Raw genomic sequence first — 17,429 nt, 5'->3', positions numbered from 1 at the left:
GCCGGGCGTGGGGAGCTGCTGGTGGGTGCTCTGCACCCACCAAATTTTCCCCATGGGTGCTCCAGCCCTGGAGCAGCCACAGAGTCAGCACCTAAGGTGCCACTTTTGATGTGATCAGTGGGGGGAGCAGCTACTCCCCCTGCTCCCCCCATAACTACGCTCCCCCAACCCTAGGAGCCAGAGGGACCTGCTGGATACTTCCTGGGAGCCGCCCCAGGTAAGCACCACCGGGACTCCCCACCTCGTCCCCTGGCAGGTCCCTCTGGCTCTTAGGGGTGGGGTGGGCACCCACTATGGTGGCCCACTAGACCCTCCTGCCCAGTTCTGGGGGTGGTCAGGGGACAGGGGAGGGGAGTGGATGGGGCAGGAGTCCGGGGGGGGCATCAAGGAACACGGGGGGTTGGATGGGGCAGGAGTCCCCGGGGAGCGGGCCACAACCCCCTCGTGGGGTGAGGAGGGAACTGGTTGTTAAGATTTTGGCAGCTCATCACTGTCTAGGGCCCTCCCACCTTACAGGGTCCTGGAGTCTAAGCTCCAACAGCTCACAGCCCAAGCCCTGTGAGTACAAGTCAGCTGGCATGGGCCAGTCATGGTTTTTAGTTGCAATATAGATGACATCCTCAGCCTCTACCACCAAGACAATATCTTGAATGGATTTTAATAAAGCAGTTAATCCTTCCCTATTTATTACCTGGACAATACTTCCAATAGCATTCGTTAACTTTTCAGAAAGAAAACAAGTGTGCTTTATAGCATCCAAAGAAGGCCAGATGTAGGATGGAGTGTCAACCCCTCCTCTTCCAAAGCTGGGAAAATGTTCATGTACACAAATATTTTAATACAGATAGCAAAATATTGTACAAAGCTAAGTGTATAAGTTTAAAAAATTATTAAACTTCCTTTGTTCTCCCTCCCTTTTCATCTGATTTCTTACTTTCCCCTCTAACTTGCTGAATTTTTTCCCCAGTCTTTTTCCATGTTTTCCCTGAGGCTAATATTTCTTTCCATTCCCTTTTCCTGATTTGGCCTCCTCCTCTCCCATTTTGTCCCTATTTTCGTGCAGTTACCTCTCCCCTCTATTTTTACCACACAAAGTCCTACCACACAAACTCTATTTCTAACCCCAGCCCTCCTAAGTATTAAAGGCTTATTGGATGATACAATTAATTTGCAGATTTCACCCTCTAAATCTGTGTGAGATGACAGTCAGTTTTGGATGAAGCTTTTCCTGTGGAACAAGTCAGGAAATTTTGTAGTGGTTAGAGGATGGAAGTAAATTTAAGATTGGAGGTAATAAGAAAAAAACCCGCTACAATATCTGGAAATGCTGAAGTAACATTTTCTGAGCTGCAGAATCCAATCTAAGCCTGGTAATTGCCAACATACATTTTGTTTTTTCAACTGTTGGATGTAAATGCGTCAATATTTCAGAATCAGGAAACAAACAAAAATCAAAGACTTTTGCTTTCTTTGAATGCAAGCCATGTCTTCAAAAAAGAGGAAGTTTGTTCAGAATTAGTTTTCAATCTCTGATTTTAATAGAGTCAGGATTTTTTTCTTTAGGCCTATAGTTAAACAGAAATTAGTCAATTTACTAAAGGTATACTTTATTGGAGGGTAAAAATGTCCAGTTAAGGAAGGTAGATCTATGAGCACATTGCATGAATATGGTTTAAGCTTTCTGCAAAAGAGGGAGGTGTAAGATATCACCAAGCTACTCAATAATGTGAAGATATCCAAGGGAAAATAGTACTACAGTGCAAATCCACTTTTAATAGTGGCTAACAGTAACAACTACAGCCTCACATGCTTTATACAACAGTGACCCTGATTTAATACTAAATTTAAAAACTATATTATCGCCCATGAAATGAACCAACATTTTACAAATCAATACAATGGGGAGTCAGAGGAAACAATCCACATTAATTCAGAGATCTATGAGGACATTAGAAAGGACGCTGTAGGTCAGACTATGGAGGACTGTTCAGCTCTTTTCTCACATATTTCTCTATATCTAAAACCTATAAAAAGCTATTTTTCCTTAGTGAAATTGAGTTTCAGCAAAGCTTAAGATATCTGTGATCTAGCCTGTCACAGCAGAAATGTTTGAGCATGGTAACACAGCCTCTCAGACTAAAATTTCACGACTGTTTGAGATGGAACTGGTTCACTTCTGACTCAATCAGCAATTTACTCTTGTCAATGAAATTGTGTTGTAGCAGTATTTCCATCTAAGTTACATTTTTAAAGAGCAATATGAATTCTGTTGTACAATAAAATATCTATTACAAAGACAGCTTCTCAGGCATCTACGGAACACCTAAAGTGAACTATACATGGGTGCAGTTACTGCTTCTTAAAGTAAGTCATTGTGCATTACATCTTTGTATATTATTATTCAAATGTTATTTATAATTTATTCTGACAAATCTAAAATTTAAATCAACAATTTTGAAACAGAATAGCTATCAAAAAGAAATTTTACATACTCCTTTAATGATTAGATAGAAATCTAAAACACTAGCTTTCCATTGCTAAGTAAATACTATAATAGTCATCCAGTTTTGTTCTATTCTTGGCAGCCCATGGCCACTAGGGGCCTTGATCCACCTGATTGCAAATTAGTGCAGCCTCAGGGCTACTGTAACTGAAAATAAGGAAACACAAATATTGCTTAAAGGCAGGTTTGTCCCCCATCTCTGTGCCAAACATTGGAACAAAGTAATCGAGAAACAGGGTCTTTGCAGTACTATTTTAATTATTGCCTGAATACATAAATGGATACAAATTGGGAATTCATGTTGGATTCAAAGCTCTCATGGTAAATTTTTGTTTTGGTCAGATGGTCTTTCTAGGGCACAGTCCAGAGATGCGAGAGATCTGGATTGTATTCCTATCTCTGCCACACCTTGTGACCTGAGGCAAGTTTAATAATTTTCTACCTTGCTTTCCCGATTGGTAATATGAGGATAAAAATATTCTCCTGCCTCACAAGTATGAAGATATTTCGCTGTGTGTTATGCATTATAACTTGCACAGTAATTCTGCAAGATACTTTTTTGTGAAGTTATTCTAGAGATTCAGGGGACTTGAATTTGGAATGAAGAATGAGTTTTTCCGATCAGATGAGGGGAGAATTATTCCAGTGTGACTTTGTGAAATGTATACTTTATCATGGAACATAGAGATGGAAAAGACTCATTTGCAGTGCTTGAGTCCTGCTGGAATACTCTGGGATACTGTTCCACCACTTTTCTGGTGAGTGGAAACGGCGCATTACGGCAGTTCCAGTACTTGTGTTCCAGCACTTCTTGAGTGAAGCACTCACCCACCTCTCATTTGGTCAACTTGTCCATCTCGTGGCCAACTCAGGAAAATTTCCTGCAGCATATTCTCAAATGCTTGATCCATTTCCAGTCTAGATGATTAATGCAATGGGGCTTTCTCCATTTCCCTTGGAAGATAATGAAGGGTCTACAGACTTTGCTCTTAGGAAATTTTTCCTGCTATTCTTTTAGTTGGATGATATCACTTATCGGTGTATCTATTTTGAACACCTTTAAATAATTTGTTTTACCTTGTTTTTATACCCATCTAACTGTACTGGTAGACTGTGTCATCCTACTTAGTCACTGCAAGATGACATATATTTTAATCTTTCCAGACAAGTCATTCATTCTTGTTCTGAATTTCTTCCATGTTGTTGAATTATTGTTATAAAGTGTTGTAAAAATATTTTTACAAGGAGTTTGGACAGACAGTCTTTCAAAGGTGTGAAATGATGAAACGCAATTATATTTGGACCTAACCTGCATTCGTCCATATTATTTTAATCCTGTTCATGCATTAGAGTAATGAATTGATTCAATTTTTTGCTATCACTATCTTGCTTCTCTTCAGACATTGCCTTGCTATCCTATTCGAGAGAAATTGTTATGAAGGAAGTGATTTTCATATGTTGATTAACTAATATTTGTCAGCTTGAGGTTGTAATAGTCAAAATTATGAACTGTGTTAAGCAAGAACATGTAGGGCAGGAGAAGGATAAATTGCTCTTTAAAAGCATTACAAATATGATACAGTATTGCTATGCCACATTTTAAATGTCTTTTAGAAAGCAGCACCTCACTGGTATTCTTTGATGTACATGGGGGAGGGAAATTTTTTTTAACAAAAGTTTCTATTTATAGACTTATTTGACTCTCTCCCACTCCCAAAAATACACTCTTGCCTAACAATCTTCTTTCCATTTGTTTTACTCTTTCCCCCACCCAGTGGCAATATGGCAGTGATCTAGGAGACAGCTGATTAGTCAGATATAACTCACTGATGAGGACACTTGAGAGACTGCAGTGAGTTCAAAAGACAACTGAGTTTATTGTGGAGGTAGCAGCATCCCACAAATCTATAGCTGTAACTACACTACATACTCATAGCCAGGGCCAGCTCTAGGTTTTTTGCCGCCCCAAGCAAAAAATTTGCCACCCCAAGCTCTGAGAGCGCAACTGCCTAAGCAAAAAAAAGGCCGGAATGCCACCCCTGGAATTGTGCCACCCCAAGCAAGTGCTTGCTTTGCTGGTGCCGAGAGCCGGTCCTGCTCATAGCAAATTTAAAGTCTATTATAGGTATCTACTCTATTTGCCTGAGAGGACAATGCCCTTTTTGACATTAATGTTGGTGTTAATGAAGGAGAAAGCTTTTCTTAGTAAAAGATATATGGACTTCACAAATTTTAAAACTGATAAAAGGTATAAAAATGAATAAAAGGAATGACGGTACACTGAAATAAAACTGAAAACAGAAAATGAGTGTGTTCTTGAATGTTTGACTCAACAAAATTATGACACTGTTTAAAAAGCTCTCTCTCAGTCCCACATATATATTTATATGTTGATATCTCTCTACGAGGCTGAAAATTGTGTATAGATTAAGCTACTGCGTAGTCACTTTAAAAGTACAGTGGGTCCACAGTCCCGTTAGGATTCTGTTAAGTCCTGACTATAGAGCTTGCAGCCATCGTGTTAAGAGAGTCCTTCCTGCAGATGCTTACACAGTTTCAAGAAGCTTTATGTTTTATTACTAAAAACATACTTGAATGTTTCCTATATTCAAATATATCTTGATAACCGACAATACAATTTTAAATACTTAATAAAAATGAAAAAAAAAAGACAAAACTCCTCACTTAATAGCTTCTCTCCTCAAATAGAGGAACTAAAACAATGATTGGAAGGTTTTCATAATTCCTTCAGGAGCCTGAACCATCTTGCACTTAGTTCCTACAGTACTGTGTCACTTTTAAAACAATTTCTGCTTTTGACATTTTGAAATTATATCCCCTCAAACAAAATCTATGAGTACATTAAAGTACAGCTAGAGACATTGTTTAATTAATCTTTTTTAAAAAAGGAGAATATCCAGGTAAATAAAAGACCAATCCTGGTCCTTAAAATGCATGTATTTTGATATTAGGTCCCAACTAAACGGCAGCTTCTCTTTCTTGTTCCCAGAGTTCTGCTTGACTTAGCTCATCCTGCAGTATTCCAGAAGTGAATCTACTCTCTGTTCACCCAGAGGATCCCACCCCTCTTTCCCTCCTGAGTGAAATGAATGAATGAATCTTCCCCACAAAATAAGCCAGATAACAATTTCATGTTACAGCCTTTCTGACTGAACAATCAAGCTATCACTCTGAGACTGGAGAAAAAAGAGAAGCTTCCACTTTCACTCTAAGTCCCTGTCTACATGAAGAGATTCTGATCTTCCCCATGTAATATACATTTGCTTAACTAAGGGTTAACTAGTTATTGCTCAACAGTTCCATGTGGGAGAACTCTGGTTGAGGTCCTGATCCCATCCTCCTGTGGAGGCAGTGGAGACAACAGCTGAGTGGGGAGGGCTGTTTTATTGTTTATTGGCAGTAATGACTTTGATCAATTAAGGAAAGGCGCTGATGGAATTTCAAGGGAATCCGATGAAATATTTATTGGCTGGACGGTTGAATACAATAAGAATCTTTGCAGAAGTCAAAATGCATGCTAGAAGGTGAAGGATAATGCAGAAGAATGGTCTGCTCAACTACTGGGCTGAAGAAACAGGAAAGGGCAAAATTAGGAAACGTATACTTAGATGTGGTGTTTACAGCGAAATGAGTTTCAACAGCATTCTACCTGAAGTGATACAACTTTCTGACTGTCATACTGCATTTCAATAAAGATCTGTTTTTGAAACTGTAAACACTTCCAAATGGAATGTTTTTTAAAACAACAAAAATTTTAAATGAGGCATCCTTGAGTCAAACAGTAGCCCAAATTTAGACACGTTGACGAGGAATGTGATGGGAACGGAGGGGACAAGGAAGAATGGTGCGTATAAGTAGAAGGGGAGGTCTAGTTAATACAACCGTAAAATAAAAAAATTCCCAACCTTTTTCTGCTATTTTCTCATGTCGTTTGAGATGAGCTATTTTATAAAATAGATGGATATATTTAATAAATATAATAAAATCAAGTAAAAGCTTCATTTCACTTTTCTAAATACCAAAAGCCACTCTGTAATAAGAAAAATACATGCCAGACAGCACATTTCTCTGGGATAGCTAATCACATATTAGGTGATTGAAAGCCTTCTGGCCCCATACCTCACCATTTACTCAGGTTTCCAGTAATCTCCTGGAAATGCACAACCTGTCATTGTTTTATTGCTTAATTAGCTACTTGTCAAAAAGTAACACTATATACATTCATTTCTGGGTTTTTCCCACATACTCACTTACTTTTTATTGGGATAATGAGCTGAGGAATGACAGGGAGAATCTTGTTTCCCCCATGTTCCAGCATGTCGTGGATTCCTTGCCGAGCAAAAAACTCATAGGGAAATGTCATTTCACAAAGCCCATCGAAAAACAGAGGCAGATAGTGATGATAGTCCAGTTTCTCAATCTCCACCTGAGAAGGCACACAGAAGAAACAAACTGAATGAGGGTGACTGATATACTTTATGTAGGGTGACCAGATGTCCTGATTTTATAGGGACATTCTCGATATTCAGGGCTTTGTCTTATATAGGCACCTATTACCTTCCTCCCCCGTCCCTATTTTTCACACTCTCTATCTGGTCACCTTAACCTCATGCCACATTCACAAAGAGTTTTAATATGCAATAATAAAGTCAGTGTGTCACAGTAGGATATCACCATCTCTCAAGTATGGCGTTTGGCATGATGGCTGAAATTCTTAAGTCCTTAACCACTAGATCTAAAGTGGAGAGCTAAGAAGAACATGCTCCTGGACTTCTTTTTGGTACTGTTGCCAATAAAAACAAACAAACAATCTTTTGTCAGTCTTTTCCAGACTCTCATAAAATGCATGTGTCTAAAACCAGTATGTGAGTACTCTAGTAAAGTTAGGACCACATTCCATTATCTTTGCTCATGGTAAATAGGAGCTTACAGTATGCATAGTTCCACTGATTCCAGTGGCACTACTTATAGAAAAAAGTACTACTTAGTTTGAGCAACAGTGGCAAAATCTGGCCTTAATATATTAACTTGAGATACAAAATGGATCAAATAAAATCTGTCTGACCAACAAAAAAATCATAACTTTATAGGAATGCAATATATGTATGGTTTACAGTTCCCTTGAATATAGTCCTCATTTTTAATTAGTAAATGATTAAGAGCAATAACACAGGTTAAGAGAAAATTATTGAGGAATCCTACCCATTTCTGTTGTCCTTCTGTGTCTAAAGTTTGAGAGTATCCTGATGGAGCAATAACCTTACCACCTGTGGTCTTTTTAGAAGGAGGTGGTGTCCTCTAAAATAATCAGACTTTTCTGCCTTTTATTTCTGTCACCCCCTCAGAGGCCTGGTATTGCAGACTTTCTCTAGCCAAAGGGGACCAGGCTAGAGGCTACTTCCCCAGATCTGTTAATGCCATTCTGAGCATAGATAAGAAAGCTGCTTCATCACTGATGCACTTGCTCTCCCCAGAAATGGAGTGTATTGCCTTCAAAGTGCTCCTCGGTCCTACTGGCTCATGAAACAACAGACTGAGCTTAGGGCTATGTGTTATTTTTACATATTAAATGGTTGTCATTTCTCTGCTAACAGCTTCCAAAACTGATATCAGGAATGGAATTTCTATTTTGACAGAGTTTTTAAACAGGATATTTATCTACAGTTGTTTGCAGCGTTGTTGCAGCCGTGTTGGTCCCAGGATATGAGAGATACAAGGTAGGCGAGGTAGTATCTTTTATTGGACCAACCTGAGCTACACAGAGGGTAAAATCTGAGCTGCACAGAGCTCAGACACGGATTCCCTTCTCCAGACCTGAAGAAGAGTGTCTGAGTTCTGTGTACCATGAAAGGTTGTACTTTCCACCATCAGAAGTTGGTCCAATAAAAGGACAACCTACCTTGTCTCTGTCTAGAGGACATACATCATAATCAACTCTGAATATCTCTACTACAGCAGGTTTCAGAGTAACAGCCGTGTTAGTCTGTATTCGCAAAAAGAAAAGGAGTACTTGTGGCACCTTAGAGACTAACCAATTTATTTGAGCATGAGCTTTCGTGAGCTACAGCTCACTTCATCGGATGCATACCGTGGAAACTGCAGCAGCCTTTATATACACACAGAGAATGGATGAGCTATTACCAGCAGGATAGTGAGTTTGTGTGTGTGGTTTTTGGGAGGGGGGTGAGGGGGTGAGAGAACCTGGATTTGTGCAGGAAATGGCCCAACTTGATTATCATGCACATTGTGTAGAGAGTTGTCACTTTGGATGGGCTATCACCAGCAGGAGAGTGAATTTGTGTGGGGGGGTGGAGGGTGAGAAAACCTGGATTTGTGCTGGAAATGGCCCAACTTGATGATCACTTTAGATAAGCTATTACCAGCAGGACAGTGGGGTGGGAGGAGGTATTGTTTCATATTCTCTGTGTGTATATAAAGTCTGCTGCAGTTTCCATGGTATGCATCCAATGAAGTGAGCTGTAGCTCACGAAAGCTCATGCTCAAATAAATTGGTTAGTCTCTAAGGTGCCACAAGTACTCCTTTTCTTTCTACTACAGCAGAAACAGAAAACATTTAAATTAAAAAATGATGGACGCTGGCTTTGTTTCTTAAGGACATCCATACTGCTACTAAACAGTGCTTGTGAGCTGGCAAAAATAACTTGCTCACCCAGTCCCTGACAACAGAAACCAATAGGAACAGTAAATACAGGCTCCAGGTGCGAGATCCAACTCAGCAACCAAACTAGCCACTACAGAAGGAACTATTGGGATATATGGTAAGAAATGGTGGTGTGAGCAGAAAGCCTTCAAGGTTCAGAGATGGTAGGTATTGGGAAATGACCAACAAGAGGCAGAACAATCCTGTCATCTGTCTAGGGGGCAAGGAATATCCACCTTTACTTTCTTACTAGACATCTTTAATTTTGTGTTTTCTGAAGTGGATGTATTAGTTGGTCATTTTTAATACTGGTTGTTATATTTTCATTGCATTATATTTTTAAAAAAATGTACAATAGCTACTTGAGCCAATGGTACTGGCCGCTGCCATAAATAAAACATTTTGTGACCTGATCCAAGTCATATAATTAGCCTCTCGGAAGCACTCCAGTTCGTGTTACCTCTACACACTACAGTTACATCAGAAGTATATTTCAGCCTTGAGCAGAATATGATTTCTGGGTTTAATAAAATACAGCATATGACTTTTGATAAGGATTACAAAACTTCTTCAAAATCACGAACAACAGGATGTATAGATATATCTCTATCTATGAAGGAGAGATTAGTTGACTGTGATCTTCACTCCTAGTTGGCTCTCAACCTCTCAGTGGCTTAGCTTAGTAGCACTTCAGCTGACCAAGTGTACAGCCAATATTTCTTGATTTTGCAGACTTGAATGTCCTCCTACAATATGGAAGCCAGAAATATTTTTGCATTAAATTCTGTGGTGTGAAACCTTTTGCTTTTGTGTTTATTGTTTAGCTTTGAAAAGTGGCTATTATACATATGTACTGAGAAAAATGCAAATTTTTTGTTTATGCTCAAAAAATCCTTTCTTTTTGCTTCCACCCACAAAAATATTCTGAGTTAAAGCTGCAATTCTTGGCTGAACATGCTCAAAAACTGCCAAGACATTGTTGCAATTTTGGGTTTTATGAAGAATCCTCAATAGTTGTTATAAACTTTTTATATACTGGTGGCAGTGTATAATTGTAAGATCTGGTGGCACTGTATAAATTGTAAGATCTGGATAGAAATAGATTCCAGTGGCAACCTTACCTCTGAATATTCTAAGTTTAGGTCAGGCCTTTAATGGTATTTTAATATATTCCAATAAAGAGTGATCACAGTTTATAAACATCTGTATTAAAAACCTGCAAATGTTTCATGGAAGATAGATGATGCTTGGACTATTTTACAAATTTAAGCTTTAAAGGAAAAATTCCAAATGAGACAAAAACAATGTAACTAGTTAAAAAAACAGCTTCTTGGCTCTTCTATCCATTAAATAAGGAAAGCAAGGCAGTTGGACAGAACTCAAGGGACAGAGGTTTGATAATGAAGACCCGAATTGATAAATAAATCATGGGAGTTCTTCAATCCATCATACTTAAATTTTATACACTACAAAGCAACCCTGGCATTTAGAAGCTACTGTTTCAGACACACAAACAAGTAGGGCTTACATTCCCATATAGTTTCAAAAAAATCGATCTCAACTGATTACTTAATGTAATATGTTTTTAGATAACATTGCCTACAAGTTGGATCTGATTTCCTGGAGACATCATATTCAATGGTGTAGTAATTTTAATTGCAAGAGGATGTGCTATATTTTAAGTGCACTTCAATGAATGTCTTCATCCAAGCATTGCAAGCACTGGGACGCTGGTCTGAAATGGAATAACACCTTTTAAACTCTATTGTTTATTCAGCAATTGCCAGAGTAGACAAAGTTCTAAACTCTACAAAAAACCCCACAACATTTAACAACCAGACTATGCAACGCATGATAAAAATGAACAAGCTTCAACAGAGAAATCTAAAACTCCCTAAACTATCTACAAGTGGTCAGGCATGTATTCCACAAGTGTACAGGTTGGCCAAAAATAGAGATAATGAGGAAGTGGGTTTGTTATATCCCTGGTTTTGGTCATTTGATCAGATGGATGTGTGTGCACACTGCTATTAGTTAAGCACTCTGAAAAGGGTCTGTCAGGGACCTTATAGTGCAGATCTGTGGAATCATACACTGTACCTGCCTGTGGTCATACCTGTATGCCAGTGCCAACTATATCATCCAGCCTTTATACCATAGTTATCAATTTTTCTTTATATTCGTTTTGGTAAAATATAGGCAAGAAAAGTGTAATGATGCTCTTTTCTGCTATTGCCTCCCCCCCGCCCCTTTTTTATTGTACTTTTCCCTCCAGCTCCCTCTAGGATTCCCCTAAATAGTAGTGATAGTGCTTGTGTGAGAGATAGAGAGATACATGGGCAAACAGGAGATGAGGATAAGGGTCAGTAAAGATTTACAAAGAACATACTTTATGATAGATGGAGGGTCTGGAAGATTTAGCACCTCTCATCTGTCAGCTCAGAGCTTGGAAGGAGATTCTGTAAGGCCTTGCCATTTATCCAGTTACAAAACCTAAAAGTAATCTCTTACACTATATATAAAACAAACCACAATCTAGGATGTTATCTGAGTTTATTAAAAATCTGCCCCTTTTAATTAAAAAAAATGCTGATTTTCACCAAACAGTTAAAAGGAAGACCAACAAAATAATTAAGGGATTATGAATCTCTGCCACTGGTACAGCTTTATTAATAATGCCATTTTAAAAAGTATGTGGGGCTTCCAGAACTTTGGGGTCACTGACCTGAAAATCCTTCTTTATGTTCATGCTCCCAATGCAGAATCCCCAAATTTTGCATATCAAAAAAGTGCTCTTTGTTCCTCTGAAATATCCTCTGTTGTAATCTGCTCCTTCTGCCCAATTTTTAGTCTTGTGCAAAGCAAGGTTCACTATACTGAGAAGGACAGAGTATGTCAAGAGCTCTCCAATCTTTTGCTCATTTCATTTTTTTCATCTTTTGTTTTTAACATAGTTGAGGCAGTGCAGATAGATGAAGATACAAAACATCTGATCCCGATATAGCTTAGATAATAGGAACAGGCAGAATGCTAAAGCATCTGGTAGATCTATTACAGTTTGCCAACTACCCAAAGTACTTATGGGTAATTTAGAACATCTTTGCTTGAAATAGTTAACCTTTCCACCCCTTATTAGATAAAGAAGGAAAATACCGGTTCACTCTGGGGTCCCACCTGGATCTGGGGTACCACTGAGCCCTCTGACCCGCCATCCTGGACTCCCTCTCACACAATGGTGCTGTGACAAGTTGCAAAGCCCTCTAAGCTTGCACTTTGATCAGCATTCACACAGGTAGGGACACACCCAGCTGCAGTTACATGCAAGCTCTCTAACCACCAGCCTCCCAGCGTAGGACCCCAGAGTAGTACCATCCTGCCCTGGTCAAATCTGGCCAGTTTATGGGTTTAATATCCGGTCCACCTCTCCCTCAATGTGAAGAGGACCATGCACACTTGTGGTAACCAAGCTGAGATTTTCCCTTGACACCTTAATCAAACACACACTGGTTTGGATTAAAATAAAATAAGTTTAACTACAGAAGGATAGGTTGTAAGTGATTATAAGTGATAGCAAACTGCTCAAAGCAGATTACTTAGTAAATAAACAAAACCGCAAACTGAGCTTAACATACTAGATAGGTAGGATATGAATTAGCAAACTCTCAGCCTGAGTGATAAGCAGGCTGGCAGATTAGTGTAGACATAGCCTTAATGTGGCATACATTAATTTTTCCCTTTACTCCAGGATTAAATCTCACTCCTTACCAATTATAGTGAGTATTTGTTTATTGTTGGTGGTTTTAATTGAAATGTGAATTTTGGTGCTTGTGAATGGTGCCTGGAATTTTCAAAAAGTCAAAGATGGGGACATTTTTTAAACACAGTAACTTTCAAGTTCCTTTTCTGATTTTTTCCTAAACTTCCCAGAAAAATTCTGGCTGTGAAAAGATGGAGCATGTGAATTTTCAGGGGCATTAGTTTCTTAATGGGAGTAGATTTGAAATTTGGGCTTATAACGGGAAGCTAGCTTTAACCTCACCTAATGAATGGCTACTGCTGACCCACAGTATCTTTCCACTGTAGGGCAAGTGCAATTTCAGATGTAGTATCTTTGCATGTCATTTTTATTCTTCACATCTCTACTCTGACTGCTATACTCCATAGCTTTAGTCCTCTCCAGTTTCCCAGCCAGAAATATTCTCCAACATTTCAATCTCCACTCATCTTTTAACACTTAATGTATAGCCTCAGTGCATAAATCCACTCACTACTGAGTTTTATTTTGAATTATCTCTAGTATCTTATTTAATGTATTGTCAAAATAAAAAAAAGGAAGTAGACACACCGATAGCTTATATCTTATAATAAAATATCTACTATAAAGCACAACAGAAGACAAAAAGCTATGGGCACTAAAGGAAACATAACAAGGGAAAGAGGGAAAGATTATTTAGGCACTCCAATGGTAATCCTTACAACAGAAGCCAAGATGAATTTAGAATCTTTTCAACACACTGCAGAGGTATTAATGTTCTGAAAAGTAGAACAAAAGCAAATAGCTGCCTTTCGTAATTAAATTAAATAAAGCAACATACTCTGTCCATTGTGTGTTACTGTCCTGGAAGAAGTAGCTCTGATATACCTTCCAAGTATTAATCATCAAAAATATAACATTAAAAACTTGCTAGTTTTTAATTTAAAATATAATTTATAACTAAGGGGTTACTTGCAAAAGAGATAATGTGAGAGCTGAATGACCTGACCTTTTCAGATAGCTTTTCCTTACAGAATTAAACAAGATGATTTCCCCCCAATCTGTTTATAAAGTATGATATCACAAAAAAATAAAGTGGCTGGGAAATGTTAGGGAGAGAAACTGTTTCAATATATTTAATACAATAGGACAGAACATAATTTAGTTCTGTATAGTATTTTCTATGCTTATGATCTCCCAATGCACTTTTCAAAAAGAGGTGGAATGCAATGACATTTAATCCTAAGAACACCAAGGAGGAGTATATGACCAGGATCTGCACTGAAAACTGACGAATGTTTAGTTCTTCTTCTCTCTCCCCTGTTGGTAACATGTGCCCTGTCAATTCCCCAGCTACAGCTCCCACTCACAGAAGAAGGTTCCACCCATATCTACCCTGCAAAATGAGGCAACACAACCCCTTACCACAGACTGACTGTTCCTGCTTCCTGCCTGCCTTACTTTGCTGCTGCCTTATCTCGCAGCCGAGACGGCTGCCAAATCCATGCTGGTTTCATCTCCAACTGTAGGTTAACAGTTCCAGTGCAACCCATCTACTTTCTTCTGTTTTTTATCCTGAGGCAAAGAAATAGAGCATTTTAGGCAGTGTTTTTTAAAAATCGGGTTGTGTTGCAATCAATTTGCACAAGGTAATATCCAAAACAACTTGTAACTGTTACTTACTGTAACTGTGGTTCTTTGAGATGTGATGCAGATGTATATTCCACTTAGGTGGAGCTGGAGAATTTTGCCTAGCAGTACCTGTACAAGGCAATGCTCACACCTCATGGCCATAGCCCCTCCCCTGGCTATATGATGCAGTGCCACCTGGACTCCCTTCAGTTCCTTTGCACCGCTCACCCAGGGAATAGACTCTGTTGCAGATGGGACAGTGGTTGGGTCATGAAATATACATCTGCATCACATCTGAAAGAACCACAGTAAGAGTAAGTAACTTTCTTCTTTGAGTAGCTGTAGCCAGGTAGTCCATTTTGGTGACTCACAAGCAGTACTCACAGAAGATTGGGCTCAGAATCCATCTAAAATATGGATTGCTGGATCACCTTCCCAAAGTTTGCATCAGCTGTGGATGATGCGTTAATGGCATAATGGTTCATCAACATATGTATCGATGACCACCTGACAGCCCTGCAAATGTCGTGTAATGAGCTCACAGCCACTAAGGAGGCATAGTCGAAGCTATTTCATACGCAGCCTTGATACAGGATGTTATTCACTTAGAGATTGTTTGTCAAGAGATCACTTGCCCATTCACATGATCTGCATATAACACAAACAGATGAGGAAAACCATGGAACAATTTAGTCCTATTCAGGCAGAAGACATCAGCTGAAATCTAACATATGGAGATGCTGTTCTTCTGGGGATGAATGCAGCTTAAGAAAGAACACAGGCAAATATACTGCTTGGTTCAAATGAAACCGTGAGACCACTTTAGACAGAAAATATGGGAGCAGCCATAAAGTCACATTGTGTTTGGTGAACAGTTCATTAGGAGGCTCTGCCATCAGAGCTGCAACTCACAGACTCTCCTTGTGGATGTTACCACAACCAAGAATGCAGTTTTGACACAAAAAGGGAAAGGGACAAGATGCCAGAGGCTCAAACAGAGGACTCATCAGTGCTGCCACTACTGTGTTAAGGTCCCACAAAGGACCTGACTCTCAGACCAGGGGATGGAGATTAAGTCCTTTTAAGAATCAAACTACCATGGCATTGGAAAAAACTCATTTCCCATGAACAGGGGGATGAAACATTGAGATTGCTGCCAGATGCACCCTCATAGAGCTAAGCACAAGGCCTGATGACTGAAAACACAGTGAGTATTCCAAGATGTCCTGGATAGAAGCCATTGTCGGTTGAATTCCATTGGGAGCAGAGTGTGGAATGCAGGGTGTGACTGTGATTCTGCCTGAGCAGGTCAGGATGGAGAAGAAGGGATATGAGAGGCTGAATCAATAGCACAAGAAAGTTGGAGAATCAACACTCCCTCGACCATGCCAGGTGTGATGTGGTGTATTCCCCATACTGGCCCTGAGAGGGTTAAATTAGGCCAGGCAGGCCCAAATCAACCAATTACGCAGTGAGCAAGGGAGAGATTTAGCTACATAGGACCACTAATTGGAAGCAGGCTCAGCTGGATAGGAACAGGAGAGGCCCCTGTTCCTCAAAGCCCTGGAGCTGAGAGCAGAAAGGGGTCTGCAGGGAAGTAGGGTGCAGTCACTCCCTGGGAGAAGGGAGCTATGTTTGGGACTATAGAGGGTAGGTCACAGTTACTCCCTGGGAGGAGACAGCTGGGATGCTGGCAAGCCCAGACAAGAGGAGCCAGGAAGAGAAGAGAAGGCTTAGGGGAAAAGCAGCAAGGAATGGGAGTGTAGACCTTGGCTGCTGATTAGAGGGCCCCTTAGCTGGAACCTGGAACAGAGGGCAGCGCTGGGTTCTCCTATCAACCACCAAGTATGTGGCACAGACCAGGCAAAGTGGTGGTCCGAGGCGGTCTGCCTCAGACAAATTGTTCCAGAAATACTTTGTTCCCCACCCCCCCATGCCTCCCAAAGGGGGAATCCACATAGTGACCTGGCCAGAGGATCAAGTCACAAAGAGGAGGCTGCAGTTTCTGGAGAGAGAGAGAGAGGGACCCACAGGGTAAGAAAGTACAATGGGTAGGGACACCGCCAAAGAGGGCAGCACCTGGCAGAGCTAATCCCCAGGACAGCCAGGAGGAGGTGCCATGAGTGGACCCCATGACAATGAGAATGATCTTGGTCTGATCCGCTTTCAGCTTCAGGATAACCTGTGGAATGATCAGGATCAGAGGAAAAGCATACAAGAGAGCCAAATGCCAGTTGAGATGAAAGGCATCGGTCAGGGAGCCTGGGCCAAGGCTCCCTTGAAAGCAGAACAGATGGTACTTCCTGTTGTCTCTTGTAGCAAAACAGGTTGATCATCAGGATGCCCTAAGTTGCAAAGATGATTCTCAGAACACTTGTTTCCGGGGCCAGGTTAAAAAACGTGCTGAGATAGTCCTGATTGGACGAGATGATTCTGGACCCTGGGCAAGCGATCAGCTATAGGATTGATATGCTCTTCAATGCAGAGCTGCCACAGCCTGATTGCCTTCTGGCAGAGCACCGTAGTGTGTGCTCCCCCTTGCCTGTTCACATAATACTTACTGACAGTACCACTGCAATGTATGTGAAGCACTAAGCCCCAGAAAGTCCTTCCTACTCTGACCACAGACCCTGAACTTCCAGTGATCCCAGATGTGTTCTCCAGCCTATCAGTGACAACAGTCCTGGTTGGTAAGGGCTAGACAAATGGAATGCCCTGACCAGCAGAGGTAGATGGACCAATGTGTCCAAGGCTGTGAGGAGTTGGACGGTAAACTGTCCTGCACCACATCTGAAGAGGGCAAAGACAATTTTGCAAACTGTACTACTTGCACGCAAGTGGACATGTGGCCCTACAGC

At 40.3% G+C, this 17,429-nt stretch overlaps 1 protein-coding gene across 4 annotated transcripts in view; it reads right to left on the bottom strand.

Moving 5' to 3' along the window:
* PACRG (parkin coregulated) overlaps positions 1 to 17,429 on the bottom strand; it is a 499,665-nt gene that overhangs the window by 166,502 nt on the left and 315,734 nt on the right. For all 4 annotated transcript variants that reach the window (XM_084625175.1, XM_084625176.1, XM_084625177.1 and 1 more), the window contains one exon: positions 6,779 to 6,950. In XM_084625175.1, the coding sequence (XP_084481301.1) occupies positions 6,779 to 6,950 (172 nt within the window). The remainder of the gene's footprint in view (positions 1 to 6,778; positions 6,951 to 17,429) is intronic.

The sequence above is a fragment of the Lepidochelys olivacea genome, assembly GCF_965140295.1.
Source record: "Lepidochelys olivacea isolate rLepOli2 genome assembly, chromosome: 3".
Classification (NCBI taxonomy): Eukaryota; Metazoa; Chordata; order Testudines; family Cheloniidae; genus Lepidochelys; species Lepidochelys olivacea.
The sequence above is the reverse complement of the archived record's forward strand: the minus strand, read 5'-3'. Positions and strand labels throughout refer to the sequence as shown.